The 22358-nt window shown below is 43.1% G+C and overlaps 1 protein-coding gene and 2 long non-coding RNA genes across 4 annotated transcripts in view; 2 read left to right on the top strand and 1 right to left on the bottom strand.

Moving 5' to 3' along the window:
- The window catches only part of LOC110534228 (uncharacterized), a 32411-nt gene extending 25460 nt beyond the window's left edge, over positions 1 to 6951 (top strand). The window contains exon 3 of one of the 2 annotated variants that reach the window (XR_016483786.1): positions 6337 to 6951. This is a non-coding gene — a long non-coding RNA (uncharacterized LOC110534228). The remainder of the gene's footprint in view (positions 1 to 6336) is intronic. The other variant, XR_002475100.3, reaches the window with a different exon arrangement.
- LOC110534227 (forkhead box protein O1-A) overlaps positions 1 to 22358 on the bottom strand; it is an 88970-nt gene that overhangs the window by 5667 nt on the left and 60945 nt on the right. Inside the window, exons 2-3 of the mRNA XM_021618954.3 lie at positions 6323 to 6514; positions 3 to 1417 (exon numbers count right to left, since the gene is read on the bottom strand). Of these exons, the coding sequence (XP_021474629.1) occupies positions 23 to 1417; positions 6323 to 6514 (1587 nt within the window). The 3' untranslated portion in view covers positions 3 to 22. The remainder of the gene's footprint in view (positions 1 to 2; positions 1418 to 6322; positions 6515 to 22358) is intronic.
- Positions 14926 to 20947, top strand: LOC149980052 (uncharacterized). The gene is made up of 3 exons (XR_016483788.1): positions 14926 to 15033; positions 20691 to 20757; positions 20881 to 20947. It is a non-coding gene; the product is annotated as an uncharacterized LOC149980052 (long non-coding RNA).

The following is a 22358-nucleotide window of genomic DNA, read 5'->3' as shown; positions in this document are numbered from 1 at the left end:
ACCTGTCTGAGAGGTGTGTGTCCTAGCCAGACACCCAGCTGTGTGTGGTGGTCTTCACCCCAACCCCCTGACTGAACCCCTGAGAGGTTACCATGGGGTCAAAGTTGAAGTCCAGCGAGTCTCCGTCCATCAGCGTGTCATGAAGAACAGACTCCATGTCACACTCAAACCTCTCTATGGACATGTCGTCTAGATCACTAGGCAGCCTCTCCTGATGATGGTTGTGATATTGGTGGTGATGGTGAGCCTGGGGATGACCAGAGCTGTGGCCGTGGCCTGGACCTGGCCTCACATAACCATTAGCACTGCTGCCGTAGCTGGGTGGAGGAGCTCCGCTGTGGTGGGGACTGTGGTTTTGGTGGCCTGAGGCTGGGTGACCACCACCACGTGGCTGCTGCTGTAGCTGGTGGATGTGTGTCCTGAGGCTAGCAAGACGGGCTGGGCCCCCGGCGTGGTTCAGGCTGGTCAGGGGAATCAGGCCACAGCTGTTCATGGAGGGCCCAGAGGGGGGAGGGCCCTGGCTGTGGAGGGGCCGCGGGTGAGGATGTGACTGAGGGTGCTGTGGGTGTTGCTGAGGTGGGGGACTCATTATCTTCACCCCCCCGTGCCCCCCTACCTGCACCTGGCTGCTGTAGTTGGGAAGCATCCGCCCTCCTCTTCCTCTCCCAGACTGGGACACTACAGTCTCCATGGAGGGCATGGCCTCCCCACCACAACAAGGGTCGGCTACGTCAGAGGTCAACAGCTCCTTGAGTAGCCCAGCAGGGCAATTGTAATGGCTCAGGAAGGGTGCGAAGGACCCTGGCGACTTGCTCTCTTGCAGCGTCTGCATGGGGATGGGAGAGAGATGTGGGCTATTCATCCCTGGCCCGGCCTGGCCGTAGTGGCACTTCCTATAGTCCTGCTGTTGGGGCTGGGGGTGAGGGGTCATGGAGGGGGAGCTATAAGGGCTGTTCTGAAGCTTGGAGGAGGGAGAGGACCGGGAGGAGTCAGGCCCAGACCCAGGACCACCGCCTACCCCCAGCTGGGTTTGATTCTTGGGGGACAGCAGGTTGAGGTTGTCAAGGAGGCTATCCATCACGTTCTCTGTTCCGTGGTGACCGTGGTGATGACCACCCATGGAGTCGACCAGGCCCACCTCTGATAGGCTAGGCAGGGTGGCCATGGAGGTCATCTTAGGCCCCACCCCTCCGGGGTAGCCCATGTGGATGTCGGCCTCTGATAGGTCGACCTCCTGTTCCAAGAAGGGAGAACGACGGCCAGAGAGGGTGGAGGCGTCGGAGCTGGTGCGCGTCCGGAAGGTGGTCCAGGCCTCGAAGTCGTCGTTGCTGTGGCTATGGGAGTTGGGGCTGCCGAGCCACTTGGAGTACTGGAAGCCTCCCGGGCTGTCTGCACCCCCATCCACCTGGAGAGCCACCTGGCGAGAGGAGAATCACAGAGGTGAGCTCAGGTAGACAAAGGTACACGGGTGGACAGGCCCCTGACACAAGGCTAAAAGAAAAACTCAGCACATTAGGTAGAGAATGCTTTAGTTCCAGCACCTTCAGATTCAGCAGCATACCACCCTGCATCCCACTGCTGGCTTGCTTCTGAAGCTAAGCAGGGTTGGTCCCTGGATGGGAGACCAGATGCTGCTGGAAGTGGTGTTGGAGGGCCAGTAGGAGGCACTCTTTCTTCTGATCTAAAAAATATTCCAATACCCCAGGGCAGTGATTGGGGACACTGCTCTTTGTAGGGTGCCGTCTTTCGGATGGGACGTTAAATGGGTGTCCTGACTCTCTGAGGTCATTAAAGATCCCACGGCACTTATCGTAAGAGTAGGGGTGTTAACCCCGGTGTCCTGGCTAAATTCCCAATCTGGCCCTCAAATCATCATGGCCACCTAATCATCCCCAGCTTACAATTGGCTCATTCATCCCCCTCCTCTCCCCTGTAACTATTCCCCAGGTCGTTGCTGTAAATGAGAATGTGTTCTCAGTCAACTTACCTGGTAAAATAAAATAAATTCATCAGATTAACCTACACTGAGTATACCAAACATTAGGAACACCTTCCTAATATTGAGTTGCAACCTCCCCTCCATCTATGTCTCAAGGCTTAAAAATCCTTCTTTAACCTGTCTCCTTCCCTTCATCTACACTGATTGAAATTGATTTAACATGTGACATCAATAAGGGATCATAGCTTTCACCTGGATTCACCTGGTCAGTCTGTCATGGAACCCATGTTGGGTTGTAGAGATGACCAAAACATGGGTTCATTTAACCATCAATTGGGTTATATTCACTTTGATGCTGGGTTGATCCAGAAGATGGGTATTTTGTAATGTAATCCATTGGTTATTTTCAGGAGGTGTGTCTTATTAGGGTAGTGGCTTTCAGATAGTTATTTTCGCCACCTAAATTAATGTAATTTGTGTTCATCATTTTAAGTTGGTACACTGCAAATTTTATTTTCATGAAATATGTTTGCACATGGCATATTCTAATATAATATTAATAGCATAAGTATTTACATATTGTAAATCTAAGGGTGCTGGTGTCGCTATATACATAAAATGCAAGCTTTCGGGGACCATGCTTAAGGCCTACCTCCAGGATTTCAGGTCTAGCCACAACACTGTCATAGAAACATTGAAGGTTCTGAATGATGTTCACTGTGTCATGGATAGGAAGCAGCATTGTGTATCTGTATTCATAGACCTGTTAAAGACATTTGAAACTGTGGACCATACTATCCTGGTGCAGAAATGGAAGTGTATTGGATAGGAAGCAGCATTGTGTATCTGTATTCATAGACCTGTTAAAGACATTTGAAACTGTGGACCATACTATCCTGGTGCAGAAATGGAAGTGTGTTAAGCAGATGATTGTAAGTCGGACACCATAGAGTTGTGATCGGATGTGCCTCAAGGATCACCTTTAGATACCCTGTTGTTTATAATATAGATCAACAACATTGGGAGACATATTGAGACAGCTGATGCACATTTCGTATGTGGATGACACTGTGCTCTATTCAATTGGCAGCAGCTTGACTTTTGAAAAAGCTCAAACAGCTTTTAACATCATTCAACAGAATCTGTACGATTTGAAGCTAGTTCTGAATTCCTCTAAAGTAAAATGCATGTCCCAAGTGGCGCAGTGGTGGGTCAGCGCTTGAGTCATCACTACAGCCTCGAGAGACCCATGAGGCGGCGCACAATTGGCTCAATGTTGCCCAGGTTATTGGTGGGTTTGGCTGGCCGTAATATCCTTGTCCCATCGCGCTCTAGCGACTCGTTGTGGAGGGCTGGGTGCCTGCAAGCTGACTTTGGTTGCCAGCAGGACGGTGTTTCCTCCGACACATTGGTGCTGCCGGATTCCGGGTTATGCGAGCAGTGTATCAAGAAGCAGCGCGGGTTGGCAGCGTCCTGTTTTGGGGGATGCATGGCTCTCGACCTTCGCCTCTCCAGAGTCCGTAGGGGAGTTGCAGCGATGGGACAAGATTATAACTACCAATTGGTGAGTAAAAGTGGTAAAAGTACAAAAAATATTTAACAATAATAATTGTAAAAAAAATCAATACAGTACCAGTCAAAAGTTTGGACAAACCTACTCATTCAATGGTTTTTCTTTATTTTTACTATTTTCTACATTATAGATTAGTGAAGACATCAAAACTATGAAATAACATATGGAATCATGTAGTAAAACAAAATATATATATATTTGAGATTATTCAAAGTAGCCACCCTTTGCCACGATGACAGCTTTGTACTCTCTTGGCATTCTCTCAACCAGCTTCCCCTGGAATGATTTTCCAACAGTCTTGAAGGAGTTCCCACATATGCTGAGAACTTGTTGGCTACTTTTCCTTCACTCTGCAGTCCAACTCATCCCAAACCATCTCAACTGGGTTGAGGTCAGGTGATTGTGGAGGCCAGGTCATCTGATATGCAGCCCTCCATCACTCTCCTTCTTGGTCAAATAGCCCTTACACAGCCTGGAGGTGTGTTGGGTCATTGTCCTGTAGAAAAACAAATGATAGTCCCACTAAGCGCAAACCAGATGGGATGGCGTATCACTTCAGAATGCTGTGATGTCCATGCTGGTTAAGTGTCCCTTGAATTCTAAATAAATCACAGATAGTGTCTCCAGCAAAGCACCCCCACACTATCGCACCTCCTCCTCCATGCTTCCCATGGGAACGACACATGCCGAGATCATCCGTTCACCTACTCTGCGTCTCACAAAGACACAGCGGTTGGAAACAAAAATCTGAAATTTAAGACTAAAAGACAGATTTCCACCAGTCTAATGTCCATTGCTTGTGTTTCTTGGACCAAGCAAGTCTCTTCTTATTATTGGTTTCCTTTAGTTGGGGTTTCTTTGCAGCAATTTGACCATCAAGGCCTGATTCACGGAGTCTCCTCTGAACAGTTGATGTTGAGATGTGTCTGTTAACTTTAACTCCGTGAATCACTTATTTGGGCTGCAATTTCTGATGTTAGTAACTCTAATTAATTTATCCTCTGCAGAAGAAGTAACTCTGGGTCTTCCTTTCCTTTGGCGGTCCTCATGAGACAGTTTCGTCATAGCGCTTGATAGTTTTTGCGACTGCACTTGAAGAAACTTTGAAAGTTCTTGAAATTTTGCAAAATGATTGACCTTCATGAAGTAATGATGGACTGTCGTTTCTCTATGCTTATTTTAGCTGTTCTTGCCATAATATGGGACTTGGTGTACCTATGATGGAAATTACAGGCCTCTCTCATCTTTTTAAGTGGGAGAACTTGCACAATTGGTGGCTGACTAAATACTTTTTTGCCCCACTGTAATTACTACCTTGGAAGGACATTCTATATTGCAAGTCTAAACTCACAAATATCTGTGAGTTTGGGTGGATGAGAAGTTGAGCTTCACCACCCATGTAGAGAACCTTGTTAGGAAACTCAAGCTGTATTGGTTTTTATTACTGGCACAAAGCTTGTTTTTTATTTTCCGCTAGAAAATGGTTGATTCGTTGCACTTCTCTCTCTGTGTGTTGGACTATGGTGATACTATTTATGTGCAAGCCTCACCTTCTACACTGAAGGCTCTTGACTCTGTGTAACATGCAGTACTTTGTTTTGTCATCAGTCAGAGGTCAGAGGTGTCTTACTCACCATTGTGATCGCTACAGTGCTGTCTGGTGGACATCACTAGCAACATGCAGGCTCAAACTCTGGTACATTCTTATTTACAAGGCCATTTTAGGAAAACTGCCATTTTATCTACAGATATCCTCTCTTCTAGCTCAAAATGAAAACACATACAACCTCAGCTCTCAACCTTGTTTCATGCTAAGAGTCCCGAAAATTTAGAGCCGAGCATGGAATAAGGTCCTTTCATTACTCAGCCCTCAGTCTTGGAATTCCAATTCAAGCCAGCCTAAAACTCCAGGACCTAGTGTCGTGGGAGGACTTCAAAGGATAAATAGATTAACAGATTGTTGAGAAATTTAGTTTTTCCTAGTTGCCACCTGATGTCAGTTGTTTGCATTGCCTTACGTAAAGAAGCATGTTGTTTTACTTCACACACACCACACACATGCCTGCACGCGTACGCACACACACACACACACACACACACACTGTTTGTTTACTGCTGTATTTGTGCTGTTGCCAGTGTCTTCTGTCTGTATTGTCCGTTTTGTCTTTTTGTTTTTTTTGTCCCAGCCCACATCACCACAGGAGGCCTTTTGTCTCTTGCCAGGCCATCACTGTAAATAACAATTTATTCTTGACTTGCCTGGTTGTATTTGACTTGCCTGGTTAAATAAAGGTGAAATGAAATCAATAAAAATAAAGGTTCAATTAAATAAAAGTTCTAAATATCCCAACATTTGAATATGCATAGGCTTCAAGGAACTCATACAGTTGTGTACGCCTCATTAAAGCTACAAAACCGTCAGTGTTCAAGCTTAACATGTGATAACAATACAACAGTAGAGATGAACCGGAATGACGTTAACTCTCACATGTAGCCAAAAATAACTATCTGAAAGCCACACCCTTACTAAGCCACGCCTCCAATCTACTGATCTGACCCGCTGGGTCATATATCAATAACTCAATAACCCAATAACGCAGCATCAATAACCCAACCTTGCTCTTTTTAAAGAAAACGACCCATCTAAGTGACCCAATGCCTGCAACCCAGCAGTTGGGTTATCCATACAACCCAGCATTTTGTTTTTGGTGTGGTCTATGTTATTCACTCTTCCATATTGACAAACAAACACTGTAGAGGTTCTAAAAATGAAGCTAATAATAGACCATCTCCATTCTACTCCTTCCTACCTTCTTCTTTGCAGCCCGTCCTCTGCTCTTGGTGAACTTGCTGTTGTTGTCCATGGAGGCAGCTCTACGTCGGGGGGACTTCCCGCTCTTCCCTCCCTCGGGGTTTAGCATCCACCAGGAGCTCTTCCCTGTCCCCTCGTTCTGCACACGAACAAAACGACTGTGGAGGGACAGGTTGTGGCGGATGGAGTTCTGGAGGAGAGAGTTTTGATTTAACATCCTAATAGACATTTGCAAATAACACCATTCAGGCTTTCTGTGTCTTTAAACGTTTTAGGATATACTGTAAATTGCTTAAAGGAGTTGCTCAAATAATGTATGACCTCTGATTCCCCAATGATGGTGCACATTTGTTTTCCTCAACAGTGTTCTTCCATTACAGAATCCATATCTACCTGACCTAATCTCCCCCCTAAGACAGTTGACGGTGTGATGTGTCAGTGTGTGTTTGAGGGGGCACTTTAACCAGAAACACCACAGTCCCAGCTGCTCAATAGGAGCTACAAGGAGGAGACATTACCTATTGGGCTTGAAGGGGAAAACTCATCTGTGAGTTTTGTCATACGAGGAGGAGGAGGAGGTGCAGAGTGAAATCAAAATAAACAGACCAGACAGATAGACGAACAGTACCATGCTCTGCGCTGTATGTACACACACACACACACACACACACACACACACACACACACACCCTCCCTAATGATATTTTGACTAGCCAGTTTTTTCCACTCACTCCCAGACAAGACCGCTGTTGGCAGGGACCCCTCTCTGGTGGGGGAGGGAAGGAGAGAGGGGGAGAGAGGGGCATGTGGGCAGAAGGATCAGGATGTGGTGGTATCATTCAAACATTTCTGTAAATATTTGGCGGTCGACCGATTATGATTTTTCAATGCCGATACCGATTATTAAAGGACCAAAAAAAAGCTGATACCGATTTTTTTAACAATTTTACTTGTAATAATGACAATTACTACAATACTGAATGAACACTTATTTTCACTTAATATAATACATCAATAAAATTGATTTAGCCTCAAATAAATAATGAAACATGTTCAATTTGGTTTAAATAATGCAAAAACAAAGTGTTTGAGGAGAAAGTAAAAGTGCAATATGTGCCATGTAAGAAAGCTAAAGTTTAAGTTCCTTGCTTAGAACATGAGAACATATGAAAGCTGGTGGTTCCTTTTAACATGAGTCTTCAATATTCCCAGGTAAGAAGTTTTAGGTTGTAATTATTATAGGAATTATAGGACTATTTCTCTCTATACGATTTGTATTTCATATACCCTTGACTATTGAATGTTCTTATAGGCACTTCAGTATTGCCAGTGTAACAGTATAGCTTCCATCCCTCTCCTCGCCGCTACCTGGGCTCGAACCAGGAACAGCCACCCTCGAAGCAGCGTTACCCATGCAGAGCAAGGGGAACAACTACTCCAAGTCTTAGAGCGAGTGACGTTTGAAACGCTATTAGCGCGCAACCTGCTAACTAGCTAGCCATTTCACATCGGTTACACCAGCCTAATCTCAGGAGTTGATAGGCTTGAAGTTATAAACAGCGCAATGCTTGAAGCATTGCGAAGAGCTGCTGGCAACGAAAGTGCTGTTTGAATGAATGCTTACGAGCCAGCTGGTGCCTACCACTGCTCAGTCAGACTGCTCTTTCAAATCATAGCCTTTTTTTTTTTTTCTTTTTTTTTTTACCCCTTTTTCTCCCCAATTTCGTGGTATCCAATTGTTGTAGTAGCTACTATCTTGTCTCATTGCTACAACTCCCGTACGGGCTCGGGAGAGACGAAGGTTGAATGTCATGCGTCCTCCGATACCCAACCCAACCAGCCGTACTGCTTCTTAACACAGCGTGCATCCAACCCGGAAGCCAGCCGCACCAATGTGTCGGAGGCTACACTGTGCACCTGGCAACCTTGGCTAGCGCGCACTGCGCCCGGCCCGCCACAGGAGTCGCTGGTGCGCGATGAGACAAGGAGATCCCTACCGACCAATCCCTCCCTATCCCGGACGACGCTAAGCCAATTGTGCGTCACCCCACGGCCGGTTACAAACCCAGGGACTCTGATGGCACAGCTGGCGCTGCAGTACAGCGCCCTTAACCACTGCGCCACCCGGGAGGCCTCAAATCATAGACTTAATTAAAACATAATAACACACAGAAATACGAGCCTTAGTTTCCGGATTCAACCATATTAATGACCTATCTTGAAAACAAGACGTTTATTCTTTCAGTGAAATACGGAACCGTTCCGTATTTTATCTAACGGGTGGCATCCATCAGTCTAAATATTCCTGTTACATTGCACAACCTTCAATGTTATGTCATAATTACGTAAAATTCTGGCAAATTAGTTTGCAATGAGTCAGGCTGCCCAAACTGTTGCATATACCCTGACTCTGCGTGTAATGAACACAAGAGAAGCGACACAATTTCACCTGGTTAATATTGCCTGCTAACCTGGATTTCTTTTAGCTAAATATGCAGGTTTAAAAATATATACTTCTGTGTATTGATTTTAAGAAAGGCATTGATGTTTATGGTTAGGTACACGTTGGAGCAACGAAATATATGCAAATTCTACCAAACTGTTTCGGCTGGGAAGCACGTGGACGCATTTAGGATATCCAACAGCTGGAATTTTTATTCATCTGTAATTTAGGGTTAGGAATGTTGTGCGGAGACTACCTAAGGCATTTAAACAGGAACAAACATTTCAGTAACAGCTACAAAAAACTGATTGGATTAGTTTAGATTTTTTTTTGTGTATTATAAGATTAATCTATCAATCAATGCACAAACATAGATATTGAAACAAACAATTTTTTAAAATCTATCTGCAATAGAGCATGCTGGGAAATATGATAATGATGGGCTGAAGTAATGTGTATGAGTTTCACCTGTATTAGGCTAAAACTAGGCCCTCAAAATAAGTCGTAATGAAATACGGATAGTATTGTGTTAAATAACATTTTTGCTTAGGATCTTACTTGGTGAATTCCATAGGACCATGAATGCCACAACCAAAAGGCAAGGCACTCTGGGAAATATTTGAATTAGTCTTTACACTAAGCAGTGTGTTAAATTAACACTGTTCTGGTGTCTATGTGGGTCCAAAGACTCAACACTTTCAGTGTTAATTTAACAATCGGTGTTAATTCAGTTGTTGTTTTTTTACCTGGGATAATTTGCTGTGTATATATTGAGTCTTCCTGTGTTAAAGAGCACTGATTTGTCTTTCTCAGTATAGTTTATATTCTATAACTACTACATCACATTCAGAGGTGGTAGAAGGTAATATAAGAAGCAGCTCTTTCTGTCTATGAAGGGATGGCTAGTTGAGGTGACTTGAGGACAAATGGATAGTATGGAGATTCAGGGTCTAACAAGTCAAATACCATGCCTTAAACCTTCCCTTACACCCAAACACAAAAAAAGCACAGATTATAATTTCCGAGACGTATGTATTTGTCACTTAGCTTTACTGTACTTTATGAATGCCCAGCACCATTACTCCTAGTATTCAGGATCTACTACAGCATTTCCCAAACTTGGTCCTCGGGACCCCTGTGGGGGGGGCCATGTTTTGTTTTTTCCCCTAACACTACACAGCTGATTCAAATAATCAACTAATCATTAATATTTGATCATTTGAATCAGCTGTGTAGTGTTAGGGGAAAAAACTAAACGTGCCCCCCCCACAGGGGTCCCGAGGACCAAGTTTGGGAAACAGCTGATTCAAATGATCAAAGATTGATGATTAGTTGATTATTTGAATCAGCTGTGTAGTGCTAGGGCAAAAACCAAAACATGCACCCCTTGGGGTCCCGATGGCCGAGTTTGGGAAGCCCTGGTCTACCATGTCAAATACCAAGCCTTGAACCTTAAAACATATGTCCCTCTAGCTCTGGGGTTACAGGACAGGGCTCTGCGCAGTGGGCCTTTAATACACTCAAGTATGGTTTGGGACCTGAGATGTTTTGATACCATAATCAGTAAAGGATCCCTGTAGCCCTCCACCCTGACTATAACCTTGTTTACAATCTACAAAGATGTGCAGGTCTTTGAGGTGTGCACTCTGAGCCAGAGATTAAGGTGCTAGTTGCTAGCGTTGCAGTGTGATTTAAAAAGAAACAAAATAGAGAGGAGTGTTTTCTTCAACATTTCAGTCCCAACACACACTGCACACAAACAACCAATGGTTGTAATCCTCTTCACAATAGCTCTTAATAACACGTTTCCTGTAGGGCTCCACCCTGTTTCACCTGTACAATCCTTTACCGCCCATCTATCAACTCCCCCTCACACACACGGGCACGCACACACACACACACTCACATAAACACACACACCTACAAACACACACACCCTAACCACATACACCATCAAACAGAGAGAAAATATAAGCGAGAGATAAAGTACAAAGGTAGGGAAAAAATGTTTTTAAAAGGTATTCTTTCGTTTTTAAAGGAGGGCCGGGCTGTGTTACAAGAGACACCCAGAGAAATAGTTTCAAGAGATCAGTAAATTGAAATAGTTCCCCACCCAAACCATTCCTCTTTCAAGAAAATTTACTGCGGCTCTTTAATTATTTGTTATTCTTATCTCTTACTTTTTCTTTTTTTCTCGTTGGTATTTTCTTAAAACTGCATTGTTGGTTAATTAAGGTCTTGTAAGAAAGCATTTCACTGTAAGGTCTACAAATGTTGTATGTATGTACTGTATAATCTCACCACCCAGAACCAAATTTTGCGGTGCATGTTTTCCAGTCACAAGAGACCCAACTTGGCTAGACCAGTGGGTTCTGTGAGGCAAGATCTGATTAGCCTGGATCTACTCGAAGGGGGTTTGAGTAACACTTTCTCTTCATGACTCACTTCTACTCTGTGTGTGTGTGTGTGTGTGTGTGTGGGTCAAATCAAAGTTCATTGGTCGCGTACACAGATTTGCAGATGTTATTGCTATAATGCTTATATGTCTAGCTCCAACAGTGCAGTAATATGGCAGGGTAGCCTAGTGGTTAGAGCGTTGGACTAGTAACCGGAAGGTTGCAAGTTCAAACCCCCGAACTGACAAGGTCCAAACCAGTTTAACTGTCTGATGGCCTGGCAGTGATACAGGATTCTCTAAATGGTGCATCTGTTGACGTTTGTGAGGGTCTTAAGGGCAAAGCCACATTTCTTCAGCCTCCTGAGGTTGCTGTCTGTGTGAAGGGAACTTTTGCTGTCTGTGTGAAGGGAACATTTCACGTTGTCAGCACGCCGAAGAGTTTCTGACCATCTCCACTGCGACCCCATCGATGTGGATAGGGCTGTGATCTGTCTGCTGTCTCCTGTAGTCCACAATCAACTATTAACTTTGTTAATGTTGAGGGAGAGGTTATTTTCCCGGCACCACTCCGCCAGGGTTTTCACCTCCTAGGCTGTCTCGTCATTGTCGGTAATCAGGCCTACGACTGTTGTGTCATCAGCAAACTTGATGATTGAGTTGGAGACGTGCATGGCCAAGCAGTCATGGGTGAACAGGGAGTACAGGAGGGGGCTGAGCACGCACACCTGTGGGGCCCCCGTATTGAGGATCAGCGTGGCGGAGGTGTTGTTGCCTACCTTCACCACTTGGGGGTCGGCCCGTAAGGACGTCCAGGACCCAGTTGCACAGGGAGGAGTTCATTGGCAGCTCAATGTTGTTTTCCTCGAAGCAGGCAAAGAAGATGTTTAGCTCGTCCAGGAGTGAGGCGTCGGTGTCCAGGAGTGAGGCGTCGGTGTCCAGGAGTGAGGCGTCGGTGTCCGCAACGTGGCTGGTTTTTCCTTTGTAATCTGTGATTTTCCCTGCCACATATGTGTCTGAGCTATTGAATGACTCCACTTTGTCCCTGTAATGTCGTGTGTGTACTTGTTCTTATATCCTTGTAAGGTACTTGAAATCCCCAAATGTCCCCACAAGGATAGAAAACAAGGAAATCCTCCCTATTGAGTACAAAGGCTATTTTAAGCTCAGGGGTTAGGTTTTGTGTGTGTGTGTGTGTGTGTGTGTGTGTGTGTGTGTGTGTGTGTGTGTGTGTGTGTGTGTGTGTGTGTGTGTGTGTGTGTGTGCGTGTGCGTGTGAATGGGTTGAGTTGAAGAAAGTAAGTATTGGAATAAGAGCTTAATTAAAGAGGATCATCAATACAGCGGTTGTAGAGAATGGGAACCATGGTAACCAAGCCATGAAGACTGAAGAGTCTCACCTGTTGAAACATATGTGTCTTATGGGGGGAGGCGTTTACCAGGAGGCTTAAATGAACACACACACACATTTGTTTTACTTTCCTTGTGGGGACCAAACAATTGATTCCCATTCAAAATCTTTAAAAAAAACAACCTAACCTTAACCCCAACTGTAACCTTAATTGTAACCCTAAACCTAACCCCTAAGCATAAAATAGTATTTTTTTCTTGTGGGGACCGGTAAAATGTCCCCACTTGTTTGAATATTCCTTATTCAAAAACCAAATACACACTATGTGACCACCTTACTTTTTGTTTTGTTTTAGTTAACAGCAGAAAAAAATGCTGGCTTAAAATCAACGCTATTTGCCTTATTTAGTAAACCAGCACTGGCTAAATATTAGACAGAACACATGCTGGGTTATTTTGACCCAGCAGCTGGGTCTTTTTTTATGTAATCAATAGGTTATTTTTCCCCACCCGTGAGAGTAAATGTCATTCTTGTTCATCATGTTAATTTGGTACACTGCCAATGTCATTAAATTTTTTTTTTTACATGACATATTCTAAAATAATATTAATAACATTAATATTTACATATTGTATAAAAGTGGTAACTATCCCAACTTTGGGATTTTCATAGGCTTTAAGAAACTCCTACAGTTGTGTAAGCCTCATTAAAGCTACAAAAACGGCCAGTTTTCAACCTTAACATGTGATAACCATACAACAGAACAGATGAACCGGAATGACTTTACTCTCACGGACGTCCAAAAATAACTATCTCAAAGCCACGCCCCTACTAAGCCACGCCTCCAATATACTGCTCTGTCCTGCTGGGTCATATCTCAATAACCCAGCGTCAATAACCCAGCATCAACAACCGAACCTTGTTCTTTTTAAAGAAAATAACCCAACTCAGTGACCTAACGCTTACAATCCAGCAGTTCAGTCATCAAACAACAGTTTTTTTTTCGGGTAAGGGGCAACAACAGCACATACTAGGAAGAAAGACTGGAGGGGGAAGAATAAAAGAAAGCTATAATTCACTACCTGTTATCATTTATGTAATGGAGAAAAATAGAAGGTCTTTAGGAAATGAACACGATTCTCCTAGCTACCCACAGAAGAGAGGAGGCTACCACGGGGCAGCAGATAGCCTAGTGGTTAGAGCGTTGGGCCAGTAACCGAAACAGTTGCTGGATCAAATCCCCGAGCTGACAAGGTCAAAATCTGTTGTTCTACCCCTGAACAAGGCAGTTCCCCGGTAGGCCGTCATTGTAAACTGACGTGCCTAGTTAAATAAAGGTTAAAAAATACAGACAACATAGAGAGACATATGGGTATGAAGACAGAGGACAGAAGCTAAGGAACATAACAGCGAAATGAAAAGAAAGTCCCTGATGAATTAGCTCTATTTTGGCAACCCACTGGACACAAATGTCTGTCTAGTTTTGACTAACGTGTAATCAATAAACATTTATTGGATTTAGTTTAAAAGTTGGGTGAAAAAAATACAAAACATTCCCAAAATTCCTTTTACGTTGATTACTTTTTTGTTGTTGAAATGACATGGAAACAACGTTGATTCAAGCAGTTTGTGCCCAGTGGGAAAGACATGGGCAGATTGACACAACCCCTCGCTTTGTAGCCTGGATCCAGTTCTGTTTTTGCTTGTCTTGTCTTGTCGACTCCTATAGGAACCAGGCTACTCTTTCTGTCCCTCTGTAGTCAGTCTGTCCCTCTCCTACCTAAACACACAGCCTGTACCATTATAGAAGACAACAAGGTCAAATTACAAGGACTGACAGACCGATTAGACACACAGTCTGTCTGCCTCTGACGCACGCACGCACGCGCGCACACACACACACATACATACATACATACACACACACACAGACTGTCTAGCCAAAATCTTCCCAGCACGCTATAGTATCAACTTACTGTTGTGATGCAGCAGGACACAGGGAACAGAGAGAAAGACCAAAACAAGACAGGCGACAGAAAACAAAACACCCACCCACCAACCACCCAGGGAATTTCCCAAAACAACCATGTGGACTGAGGCTGAGCTAGGCTGAGACACCCCTCTGTACATCAACCCAGATGTACCAGACCACAGGATTCTGCATGGATACAAACACACACACACACCCATGCACGCATGCACAGATACTGACTCTTGGAATGAACAACAATAGAATGATTATCCAAATGAGGCACAAGAATATCCATTTTGGTTTACGATTAACAATAGTGAAATTCTTCCATGTTTACTCACTCACAACATGATTCATAATACAACAATGAGCTGGGTGTCTCCTGAATTGCTCACATTCAGTTCAATCTATACTACACAACCTTTCTTCTCAATTCTCTCCCTTCTTATTGCAACTTTCCATGGATATATGGAACTACGACTCAAATCCCAGTGCCAGGCACAGATTTTTTTGTTTTTTTGTTTTAAACCTTAAACAAAACCTTAAAGGGTAAGTTCACCAAAATTAACATTTGGGTAGTTATAATGTATTTATTGAGGTCCTAAAAATGTATTGTCTCATTTTATAATTTCATGTCTGTTGAATGATGAGCAAAACCGGAAATTCCTACCGTGTTTTGGTTTTTCTTTATGGACAGTCATTTTCAGCGACCTACAGTACCTTCGGAAAGTATTCAGAACCCTTGACATTTTCCACATTTTGTTACGTTACAGCCTTATTCAAATATTGATTATACCCCATAATCACAAAGCAAAAACAGGTATTTTGAATTTTTGATCATTTATTACAAATAAAAAAACTGAAATATCACATTTACATAAGTATTCAGACCCTTTACTCAAGACTTTGATAAAGCACTAATGGCAGTGATTACAGCATTGAGATGCCACAAGCTTGCACACCTGTATTTGGGGAGTTTCTCCCATTCTTCTCTGCAGATCCTCTCAAGCTCTCAGGTTGGATGGGGAGCGTTGCTGCACAGCTATTTTCAGGTCTCTCCAGAGATGTTTGATCGGGTTCAAGTCCAGGCTCTGGCTGGGGCACTCAAGGACATTCAGAGTCCCGAAGCCACTCCTGTGTTGTCTTGGCTGTGTCCTTAGGGTCGTTGTCCTGTTGGAAGGTGAACCTTCGCCCCGGTCTGAGGTCCTGAGCGCTCTGGGGCAGGTTTTCATCAAGGATCTCTCTGTACTTTTCTCCGTTCATCTTTGCCTCGATCCTGACTAGTCTCCCAGTCCCTGCCGATGAAAAACATCCCCACAGAATGATGCTGCCACCACCATGCTTCACCATAGGGATGGTGCCAGGTGTGATGTGACGCCAAAGACTTCAATCGTGCTTTCATCAGACCAGAGAATCTTGTTTCTCATGGTCTGAGAGTCTTTAGGTGCCTTTTGGCAACATCCAAGCGGGCTGTCATGTGCCTTTTACTGAGGAGTGGCTTCTGTATGGCCACTCTACCATAAAGGCCTGATTGGTGGATTGTTGCAGAGATGGTTGTCCTTATAGAAGGTTCTCCCATCTCCACAGAGGAACTCTGGAGTTCTGTCAGAGTGACCATCAGGTTCTTAGTCACCATCTTGACCAAGGCCCTTCTGCCCCGATTGCTCAGTTTGGCCGAGCGGCCAGCTCTAGGAAGAGCCTTGGTGGTTCCAAACATCTTCCATTAAAGAATGATTGAGGCCACTGTGTTCTTGAGGACCTTCAATGCTGCATACATTTTTTGGTACCCTTCCGCAGATCTGTGCCTCAACCCAATCCTGTCTTGGAGCTCTACGGACAATTCCTTCAACCTCATGGCTTGGATTTTGCTCTGACATGCAATGTGAACTGTGGGACCTTGTTTTTTATTTATCCTTTATTTAACTAGGCAAGTCAGCTAAGAACAAATTCATATTTACAATGACGGCCTACCCAGGCCAAACCCTAACCCGGACAAAGCTGGGCCAATTGTGCACCTCCCTATGGGACTTCCAATTACAGCTGGTTGTGATATAGCCTGGAATCGAATCAGGGTCTGTAGTGACGCCTCTAGCACTTAGATGCAGTTCCTTAGACCACTGCGCTACTCGGGAGTCCCCTTATATAGGCAGGTGTGTGCCTTTCCAAATCATTCCAATCAATTGGATTTACCACAGGTGGACTCCAGTCAAGTTGTAGAAACATCTCAAGGATGATCAATGGGAACAGGATGAACCTGAGCTCAATTTCAAGTCTCATAGCAAAGGGGCTGAATACTTATGTAAATTAGTATTTCAGTTTATTTATTTTTTTACAAAAATGTCTAAAAACCTTTTTTTGCTTTGTCATTATGGGGTATTGTGTGTAGTTTGATGAGGGGGGAAATGATTTAATCAATTTTAGAATAAGGCTGTAACGTAACAAAATGTGGAACATGTCAAGGGGTCTGAATACTTTTCCGAATTTACTGTATATCCATAGTTTTTTGGCAAAATTGCTCAGACTCTGTAGATTTGGTTGGGGATCATTGATGGACAATGATATTTAAATGTTGTCTCAGATTTTGTAAGCAGATTTAAGGCAAGACTGAGACTAGACCCCTCAGGAACACTCAACACCTCTTGGAAAGCCATTCTGGTGTGTCTTTTGCTTAAACATTTGTGTAATTATTTTAAAAAACTATCCCAGGATTTTCAGAAGACTGATGTGGGCTTTCCTCTAACTTTTCATCTAGGGTTTACTCCTCTTATATTTATTTTGATCCTAACAAACTTCTCAGTTCCTGCTGGTGGAAGCATACCCATAACATGATGCTGTCACCCCAAAAAAATAATTACAAAAAATCCAATTCAATCCTGTTTAGATTACATTTTATGGCAGGGAAATACAAAAAAGGTAAAAGGGGTTGTAGACTTTCTATAAGTACTGTATATCCCAAAAACAGTGCCCAAGAGGTAAACTCCTCTGTAAGAGAGGGCTGTTTCAGGCCCCTACGAAGGCTGTCACCCTCACCATTATAAATAAACATAATTGTCCCAATGATCTGCCAGGATAGCGTTGAGGGTGGTTGCCCAATGAGCAAAGAGCATGACACCCTTGCATGAGCTCTCGTTCAATCCAAGTACGTGCAACGTGCGTACTGTACAACGACAGGGACATCTTTCTGGGGAAGGCGACAGTCGAAAAGAAATAGGCTCCAAGGTGCGACAACGAGAAGTCGGCCAAGGATGGGGTTAGGTACATTAACCTGAAAAACCTTGGGGCAGATTGTGAGCATGAACAGTGGTTGGTAGAGCGCAGTCAAGACACAATCACTTTAGGGATGCCAAGGGTAGTAGTAAAGAAAAACACTGATGAATATTACATCTCCACTCTTCTCAGCGGCTAGTAGCTGCTGTGAAAGGATCACAATAGACACATTGCACAATAGACACATTGCAGGATGAGTTAAAGGCTTAGAGACTGGGCGTAAGCGATGTGCCTCCCCTAGAACTGACATATTTGTTTGGGATAAACTGTATTACTGTCGGGGCCTTGGCAGGCCCAAGAAAGAGGCTAGAGGACCTGACAACATTTTCAGGAGCATAGCACCCTGGAAAACAGAGGAACGATCTGTTTAGTCATACCACTTTTTCAAGAAAACGCATCAACTGTAAAACAGAGAGCATGACTCATGGGGCTGGCACTAATATTCCCTCAAAAAAAATTGGGCATAGCAAATTTCATGTCTGCAGAGTGCTAATTTGAACATTGTGAAACTTCCGGCGCGTGTTTACTGTGAACACTGAGACTACTGTGGCTATTTGATTATAATGTAGGCCTACCAGATTGGCCTAACATCAAAAACAATCTAGAAAAATGCATCCCATGACATTTTAACATGGAAATAACTGTTCTATCTTCAGCCTACAGTAGCAGCAAATGTGTGGTGTTCAATGTAGGCCTACATTCCATGAGACTTTTGAAAAAAAAAAACATGCAGGGCTTGACATTAACCTGTTCATCCACTTGGCCAAGGTGATTGAAAATGTTGTGTTGTTTGATGCAAAAAAAAAAAACATTATGTATAATTATTTTTTATTCCCATACCATTATCACTGAGAATCAGAAAAATTATGCTACCCTCTGCCTATTGGCTACTTAGCTTATTCAAGAGTTGTTGCAAAATACAACACTGCCCCTTTAAGCTCTTACCGGACATGCTTTTCAAAAATACTAGAAATGCACACATTCTGTGCACTTGTAGGAAGCAACCACTCCCCCATTGTTGACTAGAAATTAGCTATAACTGGGCTAATAACTCACTAACTGGCAAAGAATATGATCAAAACAAGCGCATCTACTCACGATAACTCATGCTGTCCAGTTCAAAGTGAATGGCACAGATCCATATATGGCAATGGATATTTGCATTTAGGCCTACTGCAGCTCTGATTGGTTATGGTGCCCCGGTCTGTGTAGAGTAGTGCATGGTCAATCTGACGTCTGCATTGGATGTACAGCATTTACGGTGGCTTTAGCAGAAGTCAGGGCATTCAAACTTCTTGTGCTTCGCCGAGTAGGGGGCCTCTGGAGGCCTGGCCTCTGGAGGCTTCGCAATTATGTCACACCATTCATACGGCGCCTCCGACCACATTTTCAGATCAAGCATAAATTGGCTTTGAGTCGTGCATGTCAATGCAATAGAATCCTACTCCAATGCGCTCTGCCTGCAAGAAAATCTCTTTGCATAGTTCATTTTGTTTCAGTATGTTACATTGAAAGTGCCTACAGTGGTTGCTCCACTAAAAGTTTTGTGATTATGCTGCGGGACTTAAGAGGTAATTTGTGGTTTAGTATGGTACCCTGCATCACTACTTCATTGCTCCAGACCACTTCATTGCTCCAGACCATTAGAGCACTAATTATGCTTTGGGTCCTACTGTGTCTCTAACTGACAATGAATGGGTGCCATAAACCTAAATAGAAACTGATAATTATGCACGACTTCAGTATTACTTACTAAAACTGTTGTTACACTAAGGTTTTTATTATTTTATTTTGTTAGGATTATTTTTGTTCTTACTGTAGTACTGTAGCCCACTCCTGACCGGTCATAGAGCCACTAGCAATGGTCTAAGATACTGCATAGCAGTCAAGCTGTGTTGCTACAGATGCTGCTTCAATACCCGTAGACTGGGACACCCATGAGATGACTGTAGGTTTTTGGTATCGCTCCCTCTAAAAACAGAAATAAATCATTCTAAATAACAAACTGGTTTTATTTACAAATTAGTAACAATGTCTCACCCCTTGTTCAAGAATGGCCTTTTTGTCACTAATTTTACGTTATTTGGAGAGAAAAAAATCAGCTCCAAAATATTTTTAAACAAAGAGATGATTATTATTATTATTAATTTAGAATAAAAGCCCCTTGGATATTCTTACAGATATATTATTAACCCTGTTATTAGCAGGACAATCTATATTGGTCATGGCTCCCGAGTGACGCACAATGGGATTGCCTTGCAGTTCTCCAGCTGAATCCACTGAAACAGAGGTGGGCGCGTGAGGTTCAAGGAACGAGGGCACAGGATGGGCCGCAGAGCCACGCACAGAAGACGGACCTAGCCCATGTGGAACAGATCAACACTTTAAGGGGCATTGCACTAATAATGGAGCTGACTAGGGGAAACGTTCCCTCTGTTCTTAGTGCCAGTCTGCACGTTCAAACTAAAACAATGTAATTAATAATGGCGTGAAAAATGCCCCGTAGATATGAATTCGGAGGGCAGATATTATTAAATATTAAACCATTAGATCTCTCGCTAAAGGCGTCACTAAAAAGTTATACTTAAATCACAACTGGATTTAACGAAAAATGACATGAAAAGCACACATTTGTAAATCCCAAACTCTAAAGTAATTGAAAAGGGTGAGCAAATTATTTGTGACATTATGGTTACAATAAAGAATGTAAACAAGATGTGTTTTTATTTAAAGTAGTGATGGACAGCTGGTGGCATTCTGAAAACAGGTTTTCAAACACTTGTAGCAGATTAGCAGGACAAAAGACTCTTTACAGCCCGGCTACTATAGGTGTGAACATCCCCCTACCTGCAAAAAAAGACATTGCGACCAAAGAGAACATACCAAATGGAGATTGTTTTCATCAAGCCAGCTTCTTTCTATGGTTCTACCCATTCCAGGAGTAGGACTGTAACCACGAGAGGACTTGAAAATGAGTCGGAGCTGAGAGAATCACCAAAACTAAAGGTTTGTATATTTATATATACATAACCTATCAATGTGTAGTAGGCATACTGTGTAATAAAATCGATAATTAAATAAAATAAATGTAAATGATTGAGTACTAAAAACGTGAATGTTGTTTTGCAGAGCATACAAACATGCCGACAACCCTCCGTGGAGATCAGTGGACAAAGGGCTGGACAATGGGCCGCACGCCCAATTTTTCAGTTTTTGATTTGTTAAAAAAGTTTGAAATATCCAATAAATGTCGTTCTACTTCATGATTGTGTCCCACTTGTTGTTGATTCTTCACAAAAAAATACAGTTTTATATCTTTATGTTTGAAGCCTGAAATGTGGCAAAAGGTCGCAAAGTTCAAGGGGGCCGAATACTTTCGCAAGGCACTGTAGATTCTTAAAATGTGTACGCAGCATTTGTGTGTTGAAGTCACTTTTAATTCTTAATTTATTTACCGTTTCTATCATAGGCCACTGTAATCGATGGGGGCTCAGGGCGGTACCATTCATCTGATGAAGGTGCACATGGATCAGATTCAAACTTTGAAGACCAAGATCGAATCATTGAAGGCAGACCAGCAGAAAAATAAACATTATCGCGGGGCAGAGATACGGGCGACAGCTGATGCATTGGTCCAGGCGGCATTGGCAGAAAGACAGGCGGAGAATGCCGCGTTGAAGAGAGTAAGGAACGAGATGGAGTCACAATCCATGCAAGGCACACCTCTGAGCTCTGGAACTCCACCTCCGACAGGCAGAGTCAATATACCTGGTGGGTTCATCAGGTCGTCGGTTCACCCTGACATTTCCATTCCTCTTCTGACAACAGAACTTGACCAACTGCTCATCAGGCACAGCAAGGGCCGTCCGGACCGTTCTGCTGTTCTGCTGTAGCCTAATAAACAAATGCAGGTGGCTTATACCTTCAAAATGCTTTAAATGCATTATTATCCAAATGTAAAAGCATATATTGTACAGTACTCTATTTCTTCATCAGCATCTTTATGCTTTCGTTAATAAAATAATGATAAAAATAATTTTTCAAAATGCCGATGTTTATTTAGTTATGGCTGCATAACAAATTACTATGGGAATAAATTACAAAAATATTGGAACAAAGCTGTCTAATGCTTACTGGAAAATACTCTTTCAAACACACACGGTCACGTTGTACAGGGCCATTATGGCTATTAGCAGGGTATATTTTGGCCTTTATGGGCGACACACAATTGGCCAAACGTTTCTCCCCCTCTAAAAACAGAAATAAATGTTTTTAGAGGGAAGTTTTAATGTTTTATTTTGTTTTTAGTATTCAGATTACAACCGCTCACTTTCGTTTTCATTATGGGCTATTAGCAGGACAATATACCTTTTACCAAAACCTCTCTGTATTTTGATACTTTGTGGATGGGGCTCCCGAATGGATTGGGGCTCCCGCAGTGCAAAATACAGTGGGGCAAAAAAGTATTTAGTCAGCCACCAATTGTGCAAATTCTCCCACTTAAAAAGATGAGAGAGGCCTGTAATTTTCATCATAGGTACACTTCAACTATGACAGACAAAATGAGGGGAAAATATCCAGAAAATCACATTGTAGGATTTTTAATG

The sequence above is a fragment of the Oncorhynchus mykiss genome, chromosome 10 (genome assembly GCF_057628025.1).
Source record: "Oncorhynchus mykiss isolate SJ-2025 chromosome 10, ASM5762802v1, whole genome shotgun sequence".
NCBI classification, from domain to species: Eukaryota; Metazoa; Chordata; class Actinopteri; order Salmoniformes; family Salmonidae; genus Oncorhynchus; species Oncorhynchus mykiss.
Note: the sequence above shows the minus strand (reverse complement) of the source record. Positions and strands in the feature narration are given on the sequence as shown.